The following is a 25,154-nucleotide window of genomic DNA, read 5'->3' as shown; positions in this document are numbered from 1 at the left end:
TTTCCTGGAATCTACGCTAAAACATAATCAGCACTGCAGCCGCAAAACCATTCAGATGTTTGTTGCAGTGTAATTTATAAAATTACAATCACCTTAAATGTTCAACAGTGTGAGCAGGTTAAACAAATCTCTGTATACCCAGATGATGACATTATTCTGCCATTAAAAATTGTTACAGAAATTCAGATGCCAGCCATGAAGAAGAAATTGGTACTGCCTGGCCCTCTGGCAATAAACAACTAGAAACTGGACAGAAGGGTTTTCTACTGAAGCCACTTTCTAGGCTGGTGTGTCAATGTCTTACAAAGTTAAATGTGCACACGTCCATTGGCCAAGCAATTTCACTCCTTAAGAAATAAAAACATATGTCCAGAAAGACTTTTATAGAATGTTCACTGCAGCTTTATTTACAATAGACAAAACTGTAGCAACTAGTAGACTAAAAAGTTCTGGAGAGCTAATGCACAATATTGTGATTACAGTCAACAATACTGGATTATAAACGTCAGAGTTGGAATTATTTTCAATACAGAAAAAGAAATGATAATTATGTGATGTGATAAAGGTGTTAGCTAACACTGCTGTAGTAATCATAATGCAATATATAAACCTATCAAACCAATGTGTTTTGTACCTCAAACCTACACAATGTTATTTTCAATTATGTCTAAATAGATGAATAAAACAGAATAAAATAAAATAGGCACTGACAGAAGAAATTATAATAACCCAAACATCCTAACAAGAGGATGGATAAACAAAGTGTGGTATATTCACGGAGTGAAATATTGCTCAGAAATAAAAGGAACAAACCACTAAAAGCAACAATGGGGGAATCTCGCAGACATAATGCCAAGAGAAAGAAGCCAGACACAAGAAACATAGGTTGTGTGATTGCATTTATATGACGTTATATAACAGGCAAAGCCAATCTAAGTGGAAAAATATTCAGAACAGTGTTTCCTCTGGCCAGCGGGTGTCGGGGAGGGGAGCTGGTGAACGGAACGGGATGGACACAGGGAAAATTCTGGGTGATGGAAATGCTCTGCATCTTGATAGCGGTGAGGCTTATACATGTGTCTGTATTTGTCAAAGTTCATCCAATTATAGGGCTTCCCTGGTGGCGCAGTGCTTGAGGGTCCGCCTGCCGATGCAGGGGACGCGGGTTCGTGCCCCGTTTCGGGAGGATCCCACATGCCGCGGAGCGGCTGGGCCCGTGAGCCGTGGCCGCTGGGCCTGCGCGTCCGGAGCCTGTGCTCCGCAAATGGGAGAGGCCACGACAGTGAGAGGCCCGCATAACGCAAGAAAAAAAAAAAAAAAAAAAAAAGAACAAAGTTCATCCAATTATACCCTTAAGATGTGTGCACATCACTGCATGTAAATTGTATCTCAATAGAAAGAAAAAAAATGAAAGACAACTGTTATGATCATACTGGATGCACTATTTTGGCTCCACAAACAGGACTTTTCTATGATGCTCTCTCCCAGGTACCTTTCCTCCACCTGGTCCTACATTTGGGTCGTTTCTCGGATGCTCTGAGCTGCCCTTCCTTATGTGTGCCCCATACCTGCTCAGCTCCCCTGACCCCGATATCAGCCAGCAGAAGTGATCGGCTTACCTGCCTCTTTCCCCAGCTAGCCCAGAAGCCCCTGCGGACCACGGTCAGCCTTAAGCAACAGCTGAAGTATAGTGATGATACCAACATTTATATGGAACCTACGGTTTGTTGAATACTTTCCCTGGATGTCGCTACTGTCTTGTTCATCAAGGAATCCTGAGGCCCCTGCCATCAATAAGCAGACGTTATGAATTATTAAATGCAGGCGATGCTCTCAGATATGCTGGAATGGATCAGAAGATAATTCCTGGTTGTTAGGATCACAAGGGAGTTTTTTTTAACAATTCTTTACTTATGTTAAAAAATTTCTGCTTCTGTATCAGAATAAAGGAAGTTCTATATAGAGAAAAGTTCCACTGAAGACATAAAAAGCACATGAGTTATTCTGAGGTATAGCAGAGGTATTCAGGAGCTACTTTGTCTTTTTGCTTTGTTACAGCTTTCTTTTTAAAGATGAAGATGTTAGATGTTCCAATTTGAATACACTGCTAAGTAAAAAGCAGAAAAAAAAAAAAGCAAACACTAGAATGGATTCCAAAACGTATTTTTCAAAGACAAATTTTTTCAGAAACTAAAACATCTTTTTTTTTAGCTTTACTATAACAGGAAGAAATAATTCCAGAACAGACCTCCCTTTCTTTCCATAAATATACAAAAAGCTTTATTTTGAAGCCAAAACAGTTGGAGATATGAAAAGTATATTTTGACAGAGTCCTGCAAAACTCTCTTCACTCATTTCCCAGAACCCTCCCAAGGCCGATCTAAGAAGCCCTGTAGAGCAAGCAACACTGTAACAGTATGGCCAACACTCTGTCATTCAAAACAGAAAAAGAAAAAAGGGGGAAGGTTTGGTAAACTAAGTTGTGCTAACTGGAAAAATGGTTATGCTTGACTGTTTGGCAGACCACCGTTCATGACAGACAAAGGATAAAGCTTAAAAATAAATCTTGCCAGGAAAGGAAGCTCCACATATGGCCTCAATTATTTTCATGTATTCAGCTCACTAGTCATTAACATTGAACAATTTAAGGTACAATATCTGTATTGCCACTTGGTCCTATAGCTCTTTACATCACCTAAAGATAAAGGTATAGCCCCTAAAAGGTAAGCTATGGGAGACCAGCAGAGAGAAGCCTCTTTTCAGAAGTGTGAGGAGGCAGTGGGGGGTTCGGACGTGTCTGCAAGTCTTTAGCCCTCGTCCTGTGGCAGGTTGGGGTTGTCTCATGTTTTCTCCACTTGAATCTTTGCCCACTTCAGAGACTGGGAGGTCCAAAGAGCAGAGAGGAAGATGTGTGTGACACTGAGGCCAGGTCTTAAAGGGATGCAACTTCTGCCTCTTTCTCTGGAACACTTGTGCTGGAGCCCTGAACTGCCCTATTTGCAATGCTGCCTTAGGGCTGCCATGCTGTGAGGAAGCCCCTAGCCCACAAGGAGAGTCCACAGAGACAAGCATTAAGACCACATGAAGGGAGAGCCTTGGCCAGCCCTCAGCTGCCCCAGCGCCCCCTCCCCCAGCAGCTCCATCCCAAGGACTGCAGCCTGAGATACAACCACTCACAGTCAAGCCCTTCCTGAAACCTTGACCCCCAGAAACAAACCCAGAAAGATATAAGATGAATGTTGCTTTAAGCCATAAAGTTCGGCAGTGGTCTCTTACAAAGCAGTAGATAATTGGAAAAGCCGCTGTGTAGGAGAAAACAAAATGAGATAACACAAATGTGAAAACAAAAGACAGACATATCTCTGGGACAAGCAGCTTCATGGAGAATAGGACGGAAAAGATAAAAATGAAGGAGAAGAATTCCGTCCGTGTGGCTTTACTTCCAAATAGTAATGAAGGGCTTGATTTCTTCCAATCTATTCATTTTGCCAAACAAATTCAAGAAAAATTTGAAATTGGTTGAGCCCAGTATGAAGCAATATAAAATTGAAATAAAATCATTTTGAATAAATACAAGTACACAGTCATGGTCATTTCTACCAGGGTTTCCAGGAACAATTTCTGCCTGAACTCTTTTAACAAACACCCAAGACTCATTTGTAATGAGAAGCTCCAATTTACATGCAACTCTTGTTCTAAAAGTCTTTCAAGATTTTCTGCCTTAAGAATGTGAAATTCGCCTGTTCTTTTTTTATTTACCGTGCCACTGTGCTTAGCAAACACTTTACATATGGAAGATACAATAATAAACCTCAGTCCAGCTCTGGCCAATTTTTCAGAAATTTTGGGGGGGAAAAAAACAACAGCAGACGTCCAGATTAATGAGGTTTTATAAAACCCAGCAAACAAGCAGCTCTTGTCTAAAGGTTTGCATAAAACAAAGGCCCTTCTGTGATTATGTGCCCACAACAAAGTGTTACTTCCTAATTAAACCTACACAGAGTATAAAGCACTGCTTCAAAAAAGCAGCCTTTATTTTCAATGCCATAGGAAACGTTTCCTTTTTTACGAAACACGCTTTGTCTTCTAAAGGGACATTACACATTTTTACTCACAAATCTGACCACTCCCAGTGAACATTTTGCCCAGGTTTAAACATTTTGCAAGGAGATTACTTAACATTGATTCATTTTCCTGCTTCTTGGCCAAAAATCACATGTTAGAGAGCACCCAGATTTACCATGAGAGAAGCGTTGATACTCTGCCCCATTCCCAGGGGAGAGGACCCCACTGAGTGACAAAGAAAACAGGGGTTTAGGAAGAACCCAGACACTCCCAAATCAGGAGGAAATTGTCAGAACTCCTGCCAGCCTCCCCAGAAAATCGTAACAGAAAGAGAAACAATGATGGGAGACCGGGAACAAATGAGGTGAGACTGTGTGGGTGGTGTGGAAGGAACCCAGTTGCAGCAGGTACAGCCATGTGACACTGGGCAAGCCAGTGGACCACTCTGCACTGCCATTTCTTCACCTGCAAAGAGGGGGCCATCTCCTCTCCAGGATTGTTGGAGATGAAGTAACACGGATGAGAAAAAAAATGCTGTAGAGTCTATAACCTATACCTATATAGGAACCTACATATATGTATATAGACACACATATGCATAGTATATGAATACACAATATATAGGTTGAGTGTTCATATACATATGTAGATTCTATATGCTACGTAGATAATATACTGTATATATTCTATATACTATATTACTAAATTCTATATTATTCTAAATTCTATAATACTAAATTCTATATATTATATATAGATTCCTATACATATACATGATATATATGAATATATGTATAAATTCCTATACACAACAGGCAATGAACATTTCTTTTGAAAGGGATACTCAAAACTAAACAGAAACTTGCCATATGAGCCCTGAAAATGATTTGTATGCACTGCACTCCTTCACTGGCATGCAATCCTTTTTCACTGAAACCTCAAGTTATTACCCATAACAGAAAAGCAACCAACATGTCAGGCGTGGGAGCTATTATGCAAATCATGGGTAAGCCACAGAGTAGGATGTTAATGCAGCTTTAAAATTATTAATAATGCTTTTAGTTGTATTGGGAAATGATCATGCTGTAAAGTTAAATAAAACATCAGGACACAAATGTATTTGTCACAAACCTCAGCCGGAAGGATGATATCGTCCAAGAATGCAGACAGGGATGAGTTCTACCCTTGAATTACTTCAACTAAGGCTCAGTTCTGCCATTTGTCAAAAGGAGATAATGCAGAACCAAACTCATAGTGTGATTACGAGGGTTCCATGAGCTAGTCCAGAGCAAGGGTTCCACAGAAAGCCCGGCCTGCAGGAGTATGGAATAAACGGCAGCCCTATGACTGCATTATTAATTTAAATACATAGACAGGCATGCAAAAGTCTAAAAGCAAGTACACTGATGTTATTGGTGGTCGTGTCAGAGTGAAGGGATGACAGGGTTTTCTGTCTCTTTACACTTACCTGTACCTTCCAGTTTTTCTACAGTGAGCCTATATTACTTCCCTAATTAAGAAAAAAATAAGAATTATTGACTTATGAGTTTATTTTCTGGAAATCTGCACAATTGCACTTCTTAGCTAACCCGATTAGCTAACTCTAATTAGATTGTATCTTGCTTAATGTTTTCCATGTGATACCTGAAGATTTTTAGGACTCCTAAGTCATTTGTGGACTACCAGTGTGACGGGGGAAAGGAAACTCATTTTTTATAAGGAATTTGTCAGGTGCTCAACCAGGAACCCTCCTTCATTTTTTTTTTTTAAATTGAATTACAGTTGATTTACAATGTTGTATCAGTTTCAGGTATAGAGCGACATGGTTCAGTTTCATATGTTTATTCTTTTCCAGATTTTTTCCATTAAGTTATTATAAGACATTGAATATAGTTTCCTGTGCTATACAGTATAGGTCTTTGTTGCTTATCCATTTTATATAGAGTAGTGTTGCATTTTACTTTGTAAGCTGTCCGAAAGCATAGCACCCAACCACCCTTGACACATCTCCGCCATGATGCCACACGATCAAAAAGGAATAATAAATAAATACATACAGAAATAAACAGAACTGCTCCCACTTCCCCCACCACTGTGATTAAAGTCACAGTGTCACCTACGGCAGCCTCTCAGCTGAGATCCCAGGACACCTAGTCTGTCCACGTATTAGAAGGCAGTCCATGATTTCGCCATGAGGATTATGAATTTTGCATTTTCATTCCGAAGTTAATCTAAAAACTTACAAAAGCATATTCAGAATCTGGCTGACCACTGTATAACAAAATTCTGACCCAGGATTTCAAGGCTGTCGATCTGTGTTCATGTCACTGCCCTGGCACAGTGATCACCTACTGAGATGACAGTATTACTGCCAGTTGCAAAGTGACTGCAAATCCACCTGCTGTACTCTGCTTCTCCGGGTTTGAAGGCACTAGTGGAAGGCAGGGAGGCCAGAGGAGGGAAGCAGGGAGGCCGGAGGAGGGAGGCTAGAGGCAGGGAGGCTGGTGGAGGGAGGAAGGATTTTTCCCCTCTGTCTACTTGCTGTTCCGGTCAGTGTCCTTCACCCAGCAGCAGTTGGCCCCAGTCTTTGGCTTTCCGGAACTCCCCACATAAGCCTCCTCACCCCAGCTCAGAGGTGGGGTACTCTCCTGCAAGCCTCCAGCTGTGAGTAACCCCAATCGCCTCCCTTAGTTCCTCCTCAGTGGTTAACTCTGAGTTAGCTAGGCACTCTCTTTCCCAGTTCTCTCACACCAATTAACCAGTTCCTCCTACTAGACCTGTCCCTTTAAATAACTGCTGTGGTTTCTGTTTTCCTGATTGGACCCCGGCTGACAGAAAACAGCATGTATTTCACAGTATTTTAACATTTTTTAATTGTGGTAAAATATATATAACATTAAAATGACCATTCCAGCCATTTTAAGTGCACAGTTCAGTGGCATTAGGTGCATTCACATAGCTGTGCAACCACCACCACCACCCGTTTCCAGAACCTCATCATCTTCCCAAACTGAAACTCTGCACCACCCATTAACACTCACTCCCCGTCCCCCTCTGCTCAGCACCTGGCGCCTTCTGCCTCCATAGACATGACTATTCTAGGAACTGTATGTAAGTGGAATCATACAGTATTTGTCCTTTTGTGTCTGGCTCATTTCACTTAACACATTTTCAAGGTTCATCCACGTTGTTCATACATCACAATTTGCCTCCTTTTTAAGGCAAAATAATCCACGCTATGTATAGACCACATTTCATTTATCGATTCACTGTTGATGGACACTTGGTTCCTTCCACCTTTCAGCTACTGTGAATAGGCTGCCATAACACATGGGTGTGCAAATATCATTTTGAATTCCTGCTTTCAATTCCTTTGGGGATATAGCTAGACGTGGAACTGCTGGATCATATGGAAATTCTGTTTAACTTTTTGAGAAGCCACCACACTGTTTTCCATAGTGTTGCACCATTTTACGTTCCCAACCAGCAACACACAAGGGTTCCAATCTCTCCACACCCTCACCAACCTTTATTTTCTGTTTTTTGATAATAGCCATGTTAATGGGGGTAAAGTGGTATCTCATTGTGGATTTTCTTTTCTCTAATGATGAAAGATGTTGAACAACTTTTTATCTGCCCAATGTCTTAACTTAGAGTATCTCAAACTGGAAATCCTTGAGTTCTTAAGTTGAGAAACTCTACCATAGGAATACATTTTAATATATTTAATAGAATATATACAGCTTAATATAATTAACAACTAAAAGAATGCTGACAATCACAAAATTCAAGATCTATCAAATGGGTATGCTCACTCTCTCAGAATGATTTCTTTAAAATTCTAAGTTATCACAAGAGATCCTGGGCTCATGACCATGGTATCATGCTAAGTCATTGGACAGTGAGCAATAGTTTATGACTGGACACCACCCATGTATATGTTAGTTTTACATTTGTTAAAGTGACTCGTCAGTTTTATTTTTTTTCTTAAAACAAAACTACCGCAATCATTCAATTCCCACAGATTGTTTTCTTTTTAAGTAAGACATTGCTAGATATCAGTGTAAATTCTAAAATATGGTGAATCGATGTGAAGAAATGAATATCAGGCATTACTTTAAAGAAGTAAAGGAATGAATCTAATCGTTCCTCTTGTAATGTGTTACTAAAGCAAACACTCCGTAGTTAAATCTTATTGCAAACCACACAACATTTATGGACTTTCTGATAACACCACTTTTTATCTTTTCTTTAGTTTATCTTTCAGGTAACCAAACATTATACACAGAGGCTAAAATGTCATAATTTCTACAGCTGTCATCAACTAGAGAACAAAGAATGGTATCAATGTCTTTGGCATTTGCCAAAACAGAATGAAACTGACTGATTTGGTCATAAAACCTCAGGGGCTGACATATTTATTAAGTTACATGAACACATTTACAACATGAAATTGTTGATCCCTAATAACACTGAGGTCTGCCTAATTTTACTTTAGAGACCTGTACTTCAGAGTTTACTTTTTTTTTTTTTTTTTGCGGTACGCGGACCTCTCACTGTTGTGGCTTCTCCCGTTGCGGAGCACAGGCTCCGGACACGCAGGCTCAGCGGCCATGGCTCACGCGCCCAGCCGCTCCGTGGCATGTGGGATCTTCCCGGACCGGGGCACGAACCCGTGTCCCCTGCATTGGCAGGCGGACTCTCAACCACTGCGCCACCAGGGAAGCCCCCAGAGTTTATGTTTTTAAAGGAGTGAAACAAAGCAATCAATGGGTTATTAGTTGATGGTCATCTTTTAATCAGACCGTGAACCAAAAAAAGGAGGGGAGTGTGAAAATAAAGCACTGATTCATAGTGTGATTACACACTCACTGCCTCACCTCTGCCGACGTCTGGGTGTGAAGTCAAGCCTCCATAAACGTTAACAGGGAAGGAAAAGGGAAGAGGAAGAAGAAAGGAGGAAGCAGACAGCTGTGGTCCCTGCCCTCATGGGGGGTATAATCTAGAAATTAACTAGCAGCTGGTGAATTGTTGGCCTGACAGGGAAATACACAGACTTTGACGACAGAAAAGTCATCAGAAGGTATAACCACATTCTAGAGCTGAGTGTCAATGAGGCCCAGGAAACAAGGATGAGATGAGGCGGAAGGGAGCCATCCAGCTGTCAATACCTAAGCAGGACCCCAATATAGCCTCACTCCTCATGGGACAACCAGCTCTGGATGCAACAGAGCAGCCAGGATCGCCAATGGTGGGTTCTGGCCAAAAATATTGGAAACTGGAAATAACTGGAAAGTAATCAAGACTTTAGAGCTGAGTTTAGTTCATAAGAAATAGAGGGCATAAAGGAACATGTTAACAAAATCACAATGAAACCACCAGACAAATCCAGAATGTAGGATATTCTACAACTGGCCTCATCTATTCAAAAATTGAATATCATTTTTAAAAACGTAAGAGAGGACAATTCAGATTAGAAGAGATTTAACAAGCACATAACAGGCATCAAATGCAATGAGTGTTCCTTACTGATCCTGGTTTGAAAAAGAAAAATAAAAGCTATAAAAGACATCAGTGGCTAAATTGGGACAACTGGATATGGGTGGAGAAATAGTTACTAGGAAATTACTGTTAGTTTTGTTAGCTAATGGCCTGGTGCCTATTCAGAACAAATGTCCTATTTTCTGAAGATACAAAAAATCTTGTATTGGTCCAATGTCACCATGACTGCAATTCACTTGGAAAGTGTTCCCAAGATGAAACAAATGTGACAAACTGCTTAAAAATTCCTGAATCTCGGGGGTGGGTATGTGTGTGTCACAATAATACTGTTTTCTACATATTCAAACATTTTCACAATAAAAAGACTCAATAAATAAATATCTGATAAATGTTTGCTCAGCGATAATCATATTGCTCTTTTTTTAAACTGAAAGCACGGTAGAAACTTTACGTTGTGTAAAAGGTAAAGAAAATTCTGAGTATTTTGTTATTTTAAATAATCTCAATTTAGAAGCTTATGTAAAAACACTAGAAAGTACTTAGAAGCTTATAATTCTGTGTGTATGCTTGTGTTTGAATATGCCTTAAAGACCTAAAAGTGAGGCCCCCGAATTCCTCAAGCTGATTCAGTCCAACTTACAGCAAAAAGATCTCCTGTTAGGAGAAGTCAAAATTGACAAATTGCAAAATAAACAACAGTTGAACATGGATTTGAAGTCTATTCGTAAAATGTCCAGCTGTTAATTTGGCCAAACTCACGTAGTATCGCATTTGTAATGATGAAAATGTTGTAGTTTTTCCCTTAAAGAAGGAAAATACATTGAAAAGATGATGAGAAAACCAACATTTCCTGCAGAAGCATCCTTACCACTGAAACAAAAACCAAAACCAGGGCAAAAAGGGGCTTTTTTCTCTCTTCCTTCAGGCAGATTTGAAAATACAAAGGCATGACATATTAATTCAGGATTCGTGGCTGGAAACACCCAGAAGTATTATTTCACTTACGTTGATACTACGAACCTGAACTTTAAAAATGTCTTCTGAACTTTACATTTTACCACCTCATTTACTGTTACGATTAGAGCTCAAAAGTTGTACACGAACAGACACAGTATTGTCTCGTTTTCTACTTAAAATCCTACATATTTTTTAATGATCACTTATTCTAAGAATTATGACTCTTCATCATGAGGTCTCCAAAATTCCTATTTCCATCCTACAGTGCACATTTCAACTAGTTGTTTCTTTCAAGGATACTTCACACGACAGTGATGAGTTCTAACCCAAGAGAAACGGAATGGACATAAATAAGAAGGCTATGCTGTCACTTTTCTGGAGAACTGAAATCAGAAATTTGACAATAGCTGCCACCTTTCTTTTTCATCCTTTCCACTCAGATTTCTTTCCTTCTCCTTCCCTTTCCCAGAAGTATTTGGAGCAGCCAGAGCCCGTATCATGTTTCTCTCCATTCTCCTATGTGGTCTTAAAGCAAAGCAAGGGGATGCAAGTGGGGTCTGAGCCATTTAAACGCTGCCTGTCCCAGCTCGTGCTGAAGGCTTCCTCACAGCAGTAATCGACAACCCCAGGTACTCACAGCCCTCGCAGATGGCGTGACAGGGGTGAGGCAGTGTCCAGAGGTTTAAGACTATCCTCTTTTGTTTCCAACCTTTGTTTTCTATGCAGAACCCTTTTACAACAGCTGCATAGCGATAACAGCAAGATAACAAGCTCAAAAGGCCAGAAATGCATGTGTTTTGTGATGCCACCTGCAATGTGTGTGGACACCTCGGTACCGCCTGGCATGGCATCCTGGGCGGATGGATGATCTGCGTCCCGACATAGCTTCTAAGAACATCAGACCACGTGGAAACACTCCACTCACCTCCCCAAGGATACCTGGGCATGATAAACGTGACAAGAAATGGTACCAAGGACAACTTCTGTGTCTCACTTAAATTCACCGGGTGGAAAAGCAGTGAGACCAGAATGTAAACATATTAAAAAACAAGTGGACTTTCCGGAAGCTCATGAGATTACAACCCAGCAACCCACAGGCATCCTGCAGTGGCTCTGGCCTTACCCACCTGCCTCAAGTCCAGAGTGATTGTGACCCAGTGGTACTCTCTCCCGTTTTGGATGCTAGGACTCTGCCACCAGTTATTCGTGCCATCGATGGCATTTGATATGGGATGGCGTTCTGTTGAAAGAAAACAAAAACATGCAATGCTCTCAGCTTCTGGTTTAAGTTTTTTAACTTCTAAACTGTAAAATCAGTGGAAATGAACAGCGGTGAGGAGATCGCAGGTCTGTGGCTCCCTAACACAAGTCTCCAGTAGTCAGTTCGGAAGGTGTACATTTCCACGGGTCCTCCCGAAGGGGGCACCACTTGCCTTTGGGGTTGGCACTGCTGCCGTCGCAGAGCCGGCACTGGGCGTTGCGCATGGCCCTCCTGGGCACGTGCTCCACCAGCTTGCAGTATGTCTCCGGCCCCTTCTCCCCACAGGTCGCGTTGGTGCTGATGTGGGCATTGCTGGCAAGGTTGAGAATGGCAGGGAACAGCCCTGAAAGTCAAAAGGCACCAGATCAGCTCCGCCACTTGAAACCGAAAGGTCAGATCACTTCATCTCACTTTGCAAGCAAATCAGAAAGAGATGGCAAACTTACAGTTACCAAAGGGGAAAGGAGGAGAGAGGGATGAATTAAGAATTTGGGATTAACAGATACACACTACTGTATATAAAACAGAGAAACAATCAGGAGCTACTGTATAGCACAGGAAACTCTACTCAGTATAATAGAATAACCTATAATGGAAAAGAATCTGAAAAAGAATATATCTATATATATAAATGAATCACTTTACGCCTGAAACATTGTAAATCGACTATACTTCAAATAAAAAAAAAAAAAGAAAGAAGGGAGTTCCATGGTGGCCTAGTAGTTAGGACTTGGCACTTTTACTGCCGTGGCCCGGGTACAATCGCTGGTTGGGGAACTGAGATCCCACGAGCCACGCAGTGCGGCCAAAAAAAAAATTAATTAAAAAAAATAAAATAATAAGTAGAAAGAAAAACAAGAAAGAAAAAGATGGTAAGTTCACACGCTGAGTGGAGGGAGCTCTATAGGAAAGCAGTATATATGTCAATCTCATTTACATGAAATTCTAGGACAAGCAAAGCTCATCTATTGGAAAAACCAAACAGCAGTTGCAAAGGATGCGGACTAACCATGAAGGGACTGGAGGGAATTTTGTGGAGTTGGGCTCCATTCTCTGCCTGATAAAGGTTTGCATTGCACAGGCACACGCAGGTGTGACAAATCACAGAATGCACAAGGTTTGGGTAGATTTGTGTATTCCGCTATAGGTTGATGTGACCTCAAAAAATAAAAGTCATAAAAAATTTTTTTTAAAAAAGAGTCATAAGGGCTTCCCTGGTGGTGCAGTGGTTGAGAATCTGCCTGCCAATGCAGGGGACACAGGTTCGAGCCCTGGTCTGGGAAGATCCCACATGCCATGGAGCAACTGGGCCCGTGAGCCACAATTACTGAGCCTGCGCATCTGGAGCCTGTGCTCCGCAACAACAGAGGCCGCGATAGTGAGAGGCCTGCGCACCGCGATGAAGAGTGACCCCCACTTGCCACAACTAGAGAAAGCCCATGCACAGAAACGAAGACCCAACACAGCCATAAATAAATAATTAAATAAATACATTTAAAAAAAAAAAAAGAGTCATAAAAATATTGATGCAAATGCTGAACAGTTTAGGAGCAAAGTATACTTAGGTCTTTAACTCACTTGGAAATGCATCAAAAAATTAATCTGGATTGAAGGGTAGAGATGGGTACATGGACGGACAGGTGAGGAAGAGAGTTAGGTAAATGTTCGTTGCAGAATCTAGGTAGGAGCATAGATGTTCACTGTACAGTTCTTTCCACTTTTCTGATTGAAAATGTTCATAATAAATAAAATGTTGGGAAAGTAGGTTTTAAGACAAGGTTCAAATGACCCAAAACCTGTATTTGCCCCTGAAATTCAAGCAACTTTCACTTAGGACATCCATCCTGTGTTCACTTTGTTCCAGGTGCCTCTGCTAGTATTTACGAGGTCTTTCCTATGATTATCTAGGATTTCTCTCTCTTTGCTTTCCTTACTGCCTGTTTGTTTTGGTGAAGAAAACATTAGAATACAAAGAACCAGTTTTCAAAATTCTCTTCAAGTCAGTATGAATCTCTGCCTTTGTATAATCTCTTTGTCTCCAGAGATTTTTATCTTTAAGCAGCTGATGCAAACTGTTCAGAAAACAACCGTTGGATGACTGTGAGAAAAATAACTCCATTGGGTTCTTTAGAGATTTGACTTTATCTTGGTAAAGAGGATCATAGCAGTGAAGATTCTATAAAGTTCTAGAAAGGATGGGGCAGGTGATACAGAAGAGGTGTTCTTCACGAATGGATGTTGTGAACTCAGGTAGTGTGAGAAGGAGGGGTTTCAGTTAAGTGGGCTTCCTCTAATTTACCAGAACTTGACTCAAGGTCACAGAAGATAAACTTTTCTTTATAAAGGGCATAGAGTCAATATTATCTCTAAAATATTTCTTTTCCAGTGAAATTTGAAAAAGCACAATATAATTTTAGTAATCTAGAAGGAATTCATGTATTTAATTTTTATTTTTTAGGTACTGCTTAATATTTTCAATGACCTTTTCTTTTTTTTTTTTCCCCCTTTGGCCACGCCTCATGGCTTGTGGGATATGGGATCTTAGTTCCCCAACCAGCAGTTGAACCCAGGCCCTCAGCAGTGAGAACGCGGAGTCCTAACCACTGAACCGCCAGGGAGTTCCCAAACTTTTCTATTACAAATATTTTAATAATTTAAATTATAAAATAAAAATGGTTATTTTATGAGTTTCTATATTAAAAAAAACTCACCATGCAACTATTAAAAAAATAACTTATGGTTCAGTCAAAATAAAAAGGAATATAAATAGACAAAAAAAATAACTTATTAGGTAGTCTTCCAAAGGCTTTCCACATAAAACAGAGCTACCTATTAGCAGTTCTATCCTAGGAGAATGGCCCTACTCAAATCAATAGACCCTTAGCCTTTCAATAGAAAATAGTTATGGAATATTGTATTCTAGAGCATTACTCTTAATTTTGAAACATAACACGGACTTACATCATATAAAGTTTTAATATGTTGTGTATTTTTTTGTTTTTAACTTAAAGTTGGTCATTTTTATCATATTCTTTTAAAGGGATTTCTTTGTCAATTAAAAAGGCTTTATGAAAAAATAGATGCACCCTTACATTTAATTATGCAGGTCCCCAAATTATTATTTTTCTCAACCAGTAGTTAGACACTTACATTTTAGGCAATGATCTAGTTCCTAAAGCGACATGTAATTCTTGGGAGTCGTACTTACATGGCGGGAGGAGCTGATATTTATTGTTTGGTACCGAGGTAAATATTAATTTTAATAACTGTGGTGTTACATCCAAATAGCTGCAGTGGTGTTTTCCGGGCTCTGGATCACGTCTATGCATTTCGATTTGCAGTGCAATCAACTCTACCCCTTCCCTTCTCACAGACTAGCCAAGCAAGGAGAAGAAAAAAGGTCACAGGAACTAATTTAACAATGCATTTCTCTATCAACAAATCCTTTACCAGTTAACTAAAAAAATGTTCCCACTTTCTCTTTTTTTCTCCCCCTCCAGTTGCTGGACATCAAGAGAACAGCCCACTTCCTGCCCGGAGCTCCCCCCACCCCGACCTGCAAGGGCCTTGAGTTATTGAGGAGGTGGAGGGTGAAGGGGGCAGGGGTCAGGAGGGCACCTGCCTCTTTACTCAGGAGCCTGTGCTCTGAGTCACTGAGAAAAAGAAGTTTAAACCTTGTGAACATAACATAACTTTGGTGAATAATATCTCAATTGTAGGAATCAGGTAGGTCTTACACTAGACAGGTTTTAAAGCACTTCCATACCTCTTTACCTGGCTGGTATTCTAAAAACACTTTTAATAAAAAGAAAGATAAGTCCCTTCGTTAGCATGGTTGTGTAGAAACACCTTGAACTGACTAATTTCTAAAATCTATAGGGTTGCCTTTCACTAAAACTAAATCTTTCTTCTCAGATAAGCTCATATTTGGAAAAAAAATTCACTAAAAATTATTCCTTACCTATTACATTTGCTCTCACTTCATAGTTCTAGAATAATTATTATTATTCTATATGCATATGACCACAGCTGCTAGAATATGAAAGAAAGTTGGAAATTTGTACTGGAGGAAGCATGTTTGAAGAATTCAGGTTGCTGAACCTTTTCAAAGACTACTGAAATATTTCAATAAAGGGCAACTAACGTGAGCTTCACATAGGAGGAGAAATAGGAAATCAAAGGGTCAGAAGGGGCACTGGGATCAAGAACCTGCCAAGAACAAAAGTTCGGCTTTATACATAAAAATCAAAGGCAGAACGAGGTCTGCAGCAGGCACATGTGACACAGTTTCCCATCACTTGGCCATGCACTTAATATATTAGACGACTATACATTTTTGTTGAGAGACATTATTTACTTTAGTTAGTGTTAACTGTGATTTGTACTTTTGCCCCCATTTGGGACACACAATGGAATCATTTTTCCACCTCTATACTTAACCAGTAGCTAAAGACTTCATGACACCAAACTCCATCGAGCATGAAATAAATTCCTTCTCACTCGCCAGTAGTTTATTTTCCTTTTTAAAACCCTTTATTCACAGTCTGGGTCCACTTGGCCTTCTTAAATGCATTTTAGGACCACTTTCATCTGCTGGAAACTCCCTCATTAATAGTAGGTGAAAACTACCATGAAACTGAGGGCAAAAAAATGCTACTACACATGATTAGCGCAGTTTTTAGCTGAGATACTTTCCACATTGAATAATTTGTTTTTAAAAGTTTCTGGGCTTTTTCCCAGCAAAAAATATTTTTGCTATCTTAAAAATAGGGTATCTAAAATACTGACTAGCGCCAAGGTGCAAGGCTCACTGCAGCAATTTCTTTATCAATATTTCTCAAATGATTCGGGGCCAACCGTTCGTGGCCTTAATGCATTTTGGGTGTAAGAGAAGCATGAGCTTTTTCTAATGAGTTTTCTTTTTCTTTTTTGGAAAAAAAAATTTTGGGGTTCTACCAAATGTTATATTTGTCTAATCCATACTCAGGGTCATAGTGATATTCTGAAAAGAAAATGATTTGCAATTCTAAGGTAAAGGATCTGGGGAAATATGTTCAGATCATTTTTAATGGCATATTTAATATCTAACCTGGAGGTGTCCAGGCTTAAAATGGACTGTCCATTCTAATCATGGGTTTACTATCACCTCTATTAGAATCACTAGTGCCTGTAACAGCAGCTTTGGGTAAGAAGTGAGCATGTGGGATTCTGAGTCAGAAAGCCCTTGGCTTGAATTCCGGGTCTACCAGTTGCCTGCTGAGGGCTTCCCCTCTGAGTCTCCTTGTCTGTGTAATGAGAGGCACTATGCCTGGGAATGTTTTTGAGCATTAAATGAGATTGTGTCATAAAGGGCCTAATACAATGTATGAAGGGCTCAATAAATAATTGCTATGATTATTTTCATATCATCAGTGGATATCACTAATACAAATATAATTAGACTTTCATGGTTATATTTAATCTATTGGAGTCTCTGTATCTCTGATTAAGTTTCAGACCAAGTAGTTGGTTTGCATTTAAGGGTCACCAAGTACGACAAGGATCTACCTTTAAAGAGAAGAACCATGCAGCCCAGGAAGCTGTGCGTCACGAAACAGGCGTGGAGGAAACTCAGACCCTTGGGTCACCCCACCCTCCTCCAAGGCAGGGGGTCCCTGCACAGAAGGCTGAGCAGGAGCGTTCCCCCGACTCACGCATCCCACCTCACCCTCCGGCCCTCCCTCTCCTCTTTTCCTTCTTATTATTCTTTCTGTTGTTGCCTTTGCAACACTGTGTAGCTGGATCCAAGTTAAATGTCCATTTGTGAACAGCAATCCCCTCCTCTCATTTTTCTGTAAGCTGACAGGGAAGGCATCTCTGGGGTGACATTTGAGCAGCTGCCTCAAAAATAAGAAGGGACTAGCCATGCAGGGTAGCACTATCGTTTAACACATTTGGCTTTCTTTGTATTCTCCTTGCATTAAAACCATGCTGAGAATAGGTCTGTGAGCTTTGCCAAAGGGGTCCACTGGCGCCAAAAGGTCAAGCACCCAGCCAGGGAAAGCACTTCGGCTACAGTGCTGGGAGCCAGGAGTTCATGGCATAGGTGACTCTGTACGTCTGCTTTCCCACCTCCTCTGCCAGGAACCTAGCTCATCCCTGGACAAGGGCAGCCAGGAGGATCCAGGTGGATTGTGAAGGTGAGAGGGGTTTGGACCAAGGCAGGAGTTAATGCCCTGCTCAGGTGAAGTCCTCAGCCACCTGACCAGGCGGCCTGGAGAAGCAGCTGCCTCCAGCTCAGGGGCCCTAAGTGGAAAATGAGCCCTTAATGCCAGCCAGGTTGCAGGACCAGAAGACGAGATGCCTTGAGGAAACTAATGAAAACTGTCCCTCTCTCCCAGGGAATACAATCACCCTCATGAGATGTAGGTTATCATCTGATTTCCCACATTTGGCACACGAGCGTATTTTCAGGGCACACTCTCTGTGGATGCTAAGGACCACACATGAAAGGAGAGAGGGGTGGAGACAGAGGAACGTTTAAACTGAAATTACTTACAGTAATGCATCCCAACCCCTAAGATATGTTCAGGAGGCTCTTTACAAGCTGTGGCACAATTCATCTTAGCTCAAACATTTTTTCCCAGAAAACAATACAAATATACCTGTATATTATGAAGTAGGTGTATTTGAAAAATATTATCAATGAAACTGTTTTCCCACTTTTACTTCTGATTGATCAGCCACTGACAGCGGCTTCTGACAATAAGGGATTCCTTATTCCTGTTTCTTTCCCACAAGAAACCTACAACCAACATTTTGCCAAACAGAACTACACCATTTAAAGACGTTCTATTTCAAGTTATTTATTATAAATTAAAATCACTTTAATCATTACTAAATGATCTTGTTTTGTTTATCCAATACCAATATTTTCAGAATGTTGAAACAATAAAACATCGACACTAAAGTTGAAATAGATGAAAGTCTGTCTTGCTTTGTGTCAAACAGGGCTTCTGTTTCCAATGAGAATTCTGCAAAACTTACCAGTTATTTTATTTCTCAAAAATCTACCACTTGGGAGCATTTGTGAAGGAAAGTGACTTGAGTCCCCTGTGGGCTGTAGCGGACCCCTTTCAGCTGAGACAGAGAATGAATGGCCCCTCCCCCCGCCCCCAAAAAGCAAATACTTGTTTTTTGGACGAAACCAATTTAATCATTGGTGGCTGTTAGTAAAAGAAAAAGCTTTAAAATATTCTAGGGATTCCAAGGCCCTTTCCAGCACAGTGGGAAAAAAAAAAAAAAAAAAGATGGGAGAGAGAGAGAGAAAGACCCCACAGGAACTTGAGGGAGAAGTCAAATCCCAGCTCCTGGGAGTCTGGCATTTAACACCCTTGACTTTTTTTCTCACGTGGGAAGATGAAAAGAAATTTAATCTCAGAAAACCCAGATGGGGTGGTGAGCAAAAGGCCTTGGAAGGGTTTTGCCAGAGACCATTTCCATAGCAATGGGCTCGAGGTGTCCTTGACAAAGATAGAGGTTTTCACTGTAAGATAAACAAGCTATGAGGACCTAGGCCTGAATACTGTCTGTAGAAACTAACACCTTATCAAGACCGCCTCCTCCTGCCACAAAGGTTCCTTAATGCTTATATTTGATGACACTGCGGGTTTTGACTCAATACCCAAGTTTAGTTGCAGAGACCATAACTACAATTCATCCATCAAGAGGTTTTCTCTTTTGTTGCCACAAAACTGAAATTTAAGGACAACAATTAAAAAGCTCTACAGGATCGAAATCACTATAGCACACAGGCAAAGCGCAAAAGCACCTCAACATCCATAAGTATTTTGATATTTCGTATTATTCCCATTACCCTGGGAAGCCACTGCCCCTCCTCCCTCCTCTAAATTCTTACAGGAGGGAACTCAGCTTAAAGGGAAATCAAAAAGCAAGTGCAGCCTTTAGGTGGAATATTGACAGCTCTGTTGAATGAAAATGCAGTTATATTCTGCTTGTATCAATATCGTTTATCATGTCTACAATGTTTATATCATTTGCTTAAATACCTAAAAACATCAATTAATTCAACATTTTCTAACCAGCTAAACGCTTCCAAAAACCACCAACTTTTCTACGAACCCTTCAAGGTCTTAGTTATTTCTTCCCCCTTCTTCTGCCACTTCTGTGCTCCATTATATAAATTTTACTTGCTTATGCTTTAAAGCTTTGGCATGCTCTTTAGGGACGTACCCAAGGCCACTTCATGGGTGTGCAGTCGCCCTTGGTTTACAGCCCTGTTGACACTGTCTTGAAATTTCTCATAATGTAAACAAGGGGGCCCACATTTTCATTTTGCACCAGCTCTTAAAATTATGTAGTTGGTTCTGGATATGCCTTGTGAAAGCGTCAGTCAGGGACTGACTGTCCTCATGAGCATCCATGGACCTCTCATTGGATCACTTGGCATTCGAGATGCCCGATGCATTACCGCCTCTAACACCAGGACAATGACCCCAAGGAGGCTGGATCCACCAGATTACAGCTCCATTTATTCCAGAACATACTGAGAGGGACAGCTTACAAACCCTGAAAGCATTTGCAGTATCTTCCACCTCAGAGACCAACAACAGACAAACACATTTGACAATTAGAGTAAACACCCCAATCAAAAGTCCAGAGTCACATTATCTTGGTATCATTCTCACTGGGGTTGATAACACTGTACTTTCTGAGTTCTAGTACCGTTGTTTTTTCTGAGATTGGGCTGCTTCTTTATCTAGATACATACACTTAATGGGATAATCTGTCTATTTTTTTAGAGCTATTACTAAGTCAAGGATGTATATGAGAATCGTGATCACTCTCTTCAGTTCTTGGCCTCACGCTGGCTCTTCACTCAACTTCAGTTGGGATTCTCCTTTAAATCACTCAAAATGCCCTCGTCAAGGTCTCCATCCCCAGCGTGCAGTTCACCTGCAGTTTACTGGACCTCATGGTAGCTTTTGTAAACAAGGACCCTTCTCTCTGGTTTAAACCCCTCTTCTTTTGGCCCTGTCATACTGCAGACACCTAGTTCTTCCCTCTGTCACAGCAGCTTGCTGGCTGTCTCTGCCAGTGATCCAGACTCTCCCCATGACCCGATGTCCCAAGGAAAGCAGAAGAGGCCCATCCCCCATACAGGCACATTCTCAGGCGGAAAGCGGGAGGTGTATACTTTCCCCCAAAACTATTTCCAAACACTATTCTGGTTTTCCACCCCACGTGCCCAGCACTCCCTTGTTCGATATGATTAATCCCCATGTGGATAACAATAGAACAAGGCATCACACACATGGGAAGTGAACACACTGGGTCCTGGAATGAGTGGAATCTCAACAGTGGCTAAAATAAATCCAGTATAAGTTTCACTTGGATAGATGCAGGCCCTTCCACGTTTCCCCAAACCCACCTGCAAGCACAGCGCAATCTGGGTGAAGACGGAAAAGATGCTCTAGTTCCTGGTGACAGGGACACACAACATGAAAACGGTGCTATGAGAAAAGTGAACATGACCTAAGGTTGAATTAATAGAAAATGACCCTTGGCATCCACAGATTTGATCCTTATAACTGAACTAGGCACAAGATTTACGAAAGTCATTCCGTGCTCAACTGGGCAAAGAGAGGGCTGGAGCAGAGCTTCTCAAACTTTTATCAAATCAGCTGGAGATCTTGTTACAAATGCAGATTCTGATTCTGCAGGGCAGGGCTGGAGCTGAGTTACTTCCTGGTTAAGTATCTCCCTGGGGCTGCTACTCTGACTTCAGCAGATGAAATCGTCTCTTGGGTTTTTTTCCAGCTCTAAGTCTCTGGGGTTGGCCAATTCAGCTGAGCCATGGCACAAAGTTCATCAGACTCATGAGTAAGATCACACTTCCTCCAGAGTCTTCTGTCACTATTTAACCAGAACTCCAGATTCCCCATCCTGCATTTATGTTTTGGAGACCTTGGGCAATTATTTTTAGAGGGAATTCGGGACTTTGGTTAAAACAAAGTTTTTTGGCTTATTGTAAAGAGGGAAAAAAGGTCAAGGCCTCCAAAATTAAAGATGTAACATACAAACAAGGTCACCTGAGCATCAACCAGGACAATCTATTAAAGCAAACCAGTGTTTTGATTCCTCAGTCCTGTTCGACTCGAGTGATGCTGCCACTGGCTGGTTCATCCATGTTGAAAATGATGCTATTGAAGACATGGTGAAATGCTTCGATGACGTTAAATTTTAAAGAAGGCTATGTACCTGTGCTGCCTATTGCTGACAGAGACCCAGCCCTTTCAGCCTGTCCTGTCCTGATGGTGCTGGTATTCTGACCTGATGTCTTTTCACAGAGGCCTGGAGGGGGCTTTACACATGGGGGTGGGGTGGGCCAGAGGGGACAGCATGGCATCCATCCCCTGGCTGCTCTGGGACCTTGCCTTTGAGCTTCCGGGACATGGTCCAGGTCTAGGTGACAGAGGAGAGGAAGCGTTTTCAAAAGAGCCTCTGAGCAAAACCAGGGCCATCCTCAGAAGGTGGGGCCGTCTCCCCATCCTAGCGAGGAAAACAGCTGGAGAGACTTGGGAAAGGTCAAGGACACAGCAGTGCCCTTGAGCCCTCCGCCCCCATCATATTAAGATTTCTAATATTATTTTTCTTTCATTTCCTGAATTTTTCCCTATATTTTCATTATGATAATAGGGAAAATTTAGTCTATTTCCACACATTAGTAGTGAATCAGAACCCAGCCTGGACCGCATGAATAGGTGACTCTCAAACAGGCCACATTTACATACAACTTCTCTTTTTATTTTTTAAATTGAAGTATAGCTGATTTACAATGTTTCAGGCGTACAGCAAAGTGATTCAGTTTTATATATGTGTGTGTGTGTATTCTTTTTCAGATTCTTTTCCATTATAGGTTATTATAAGATACTGAATATAGTTCCCTGTGCTATATAGTAGGTCCTCGTTTCATATACATCTTCTTTAATACATTTTCTTTTCAAACAAACCAGTAAAAACCAAATAGCCTGTCTTTCCTGCACACTGCATTAGGATTCACATATACGTCCCCCACTTTGAGCAAAGTACACATCTTCAACCAATGGACTGTGAACGGTGAGTTCTCTGTTTTAGTCCTAAGTGGCACTTTCCAGACTTGCCCCTCCCCCTCGCAGCACCTCAGCACAGACCTCCCCTTGCTGACTCTCCAATCTTCTGCCCTTTACACTGGACAAGCTGGCATGGTTAGGAGCCTAATTTGTTTACAGGAGGATGTCAGCCCTTCTTTCAACCTCTGAGATTGGTTCCCCACTGGCCAGTCCAGAACTTCTGTGAGTGTGGCAATTGTTCCCTCCTGGGGGTTGCAATTTCCAGAGCCCTCCCCGACTTGAGTGTCTTGAAACCGAGGATCTAAACTGATTGACTCAAGATGAGCATCCTCTAAACATAAACGGTAACTAGTACAGTATCTGAAAGTAACTTAAGAAACTTCAATATAAAGACAGTGACTTGGTGCATGTGATATCGTGTGTGTGTGTGTGTGTGTGTGTGTGTGTGTGTGTGTGTGTGTGTGTTACTTAGGTTAAACTACCCATTTGCTGCTGGTATTAAAATCAATGATGCATCTCTTGGGGTGGTCAGGGCATATTCCAATAAGGAAGACTGTCCAGGGTCGGCGCACTCCCCATAATGTTCTCTGTCTCCATCAACACCAATACTTTGCTAATTAGTGAGGAAAATATTTAAAATGGGCTATTAGTAAAATTAGTGGATTGTTAACAGAATCACGAACAACAGAAATAGAATCTCATAAAGAGAATTTCATGGTAGTCAAGATATTTATATAAATTAAAATATTTTAGTGGGACTTCTGGTAAGTAAAGAGATTGACAAAAACAGTTATATAACTGAACAAAATTTTCAGAAACAACCATTTCAGGATTCTGAAACTAACAAACAACAAGTTGCGAAGCTTTTCTTTATGAAAGGCTGCTAGGGTTTCAGGTCAGACTGTGAGAGAGAGAGCAGCTTTCTGCCTGGGTCTACTCCATACTCACCCCCGCTTCCAGGGCAGGGTGAGCCCTGAAAACCAGCAGCTTTAGTGCTGGAGATGGACAGCTGACTTGATTTGGAGCAGAGAGTGGAAACAGATGCTCCGTGATGCTGACAAAGTTGTAAACTCAGTAGAAAACAAATGGGGAAACCCTGTAGTTCGGCTAGCTGAGGTTGCCATCCTAGTAGGGGAAGATACAGATGGCTAGACCAGCCAAACACTTAACAGGGGATCCTGGGCACATGGGCATCAAAGAAGGACCAGATCGGCTCTCCATACTTCCCAGGCTTTTTTTATTGAAAAAGAATAAAATAGTTAAGAAAAGATTTAACAAAGGAAATTCAAGACCAATACACTGAAAACTGTGTAACATTTCTGAGAGAAATTAAATAATATCTAAATGAATGAAGACAGGTTTCTTATCCATAGACAGGAAGACTCAATATTATTAGACAGCACTTCTCCCCACACTGATCTACAGATTCAATCTAATTCCTATCAAAATCCCAGCTGGCTCTTTTGTTGAAATTGACAAGCTGATACTAATGGAAATGCAAAGGGCCTAGAACTATCAAAGCAATTTAGCAAAAGTGAATTGTGGAATGGCTTAAATCACCCAGTTCAAAATTTATTACAAAGCCAAAGGAATCCAGACAGTGTGATGTTAGCACAGGGACAGACACGTGGATCAAAAGAACAAAAGAGGGTCCAGAAATATACACTGAAAATCTATCTGTTTCCTTCAAATATTATTTCAGAATTATTTGAATATTGAATTTGAAATTGCTTCATTTACAGAAAACTGTCTTACGCACAAATTTTCAGGGAATGTTTGACCACAGGAAACAAGGCACATCTTAACTTAGTCAATTTTAATGATTAAAACTAAACCAACAAGGTTGGAAACTACTAAAGGCACACTAGATGTTATGCTCATATTTCTAAAGAGAATAGGCCATTCTTTCATTCAGTAATAAGTGATTTTCATCACACAAAAATCCATCTGTGACATAAATTCTGTATGCCTTTGTTCTGTTCCTGAGAAGACCAGGCTGGCTTAGCCCAAAATGCCTGGAGGACAACAGCTGTTCCCCACTTAAACAATGTCCTCCAAAGGCAGGCAGGTAGAGTTCCTTTAAACAAAAACTCTATATAAAAATGTAACTCCGGGGCTTCCCTGGTGGCGCAGTGCTTGAGAGTCCGCCTACCGATGCAGGAGACGCGGGTTCGTGTCCCGTTTCGGGAGGATCCCACATGCCGCGGAGCGGCTGGGCCCGTGAGCCATGGCCGCTGAGCCTGCGCGTCCGGAGCCTG

General features: G+C 41.1%; 1 protein-coding gene across 1 annotated transcript in view; it reads right to left on the bottom strand.

Moving 5' to 3' along the window:
• LAMA1 (laminin subunit alpha 1) overlaps window positions 1–25,154 on the bottom strand; it is a 153,529-nt gene that overhangs the window by 127,321 nt on the left and 1,054 nt on the right. Inside the window, exons 2-3 of the mRNA XM_007458457.1 lie at window positions 11,958–12,128; window positions 11,652–11,764 (exon numbers count right to left, since the gene is read on the bottom strand). Of these exons, the coding sequence (XP_007458519.1) occupies window positions 11,652–11,764; window positions 11,958–12,128 (284 nt within the window). The remainder of the gene's footprint in view (window positions 1–11,651; window positions 11,765–11,957; window positions 12,129–25,154) is intronic.

Source organism: Lipotes vexillifer, unplaced genomic scaffold (genome assembly GCF_000442215.2).
Source record: "Lipotes vexillifer unplaced genomic scaffold, Lipotes_vexillifer_v1.1 scaffold447, whole genome shotgun sequence".
Lineage (NCBI taxonomy): Eukaryota > Metazoa > Chordata > Mammalia > Artiodactyla > Lipotidae > Lipotes > Lipotes vexillifer.
The sequence above is the reverse complement of the archived record's forward strand: the minus strand, read 5'-3'. Positions and strand labels throughout refer to the sequence as shown.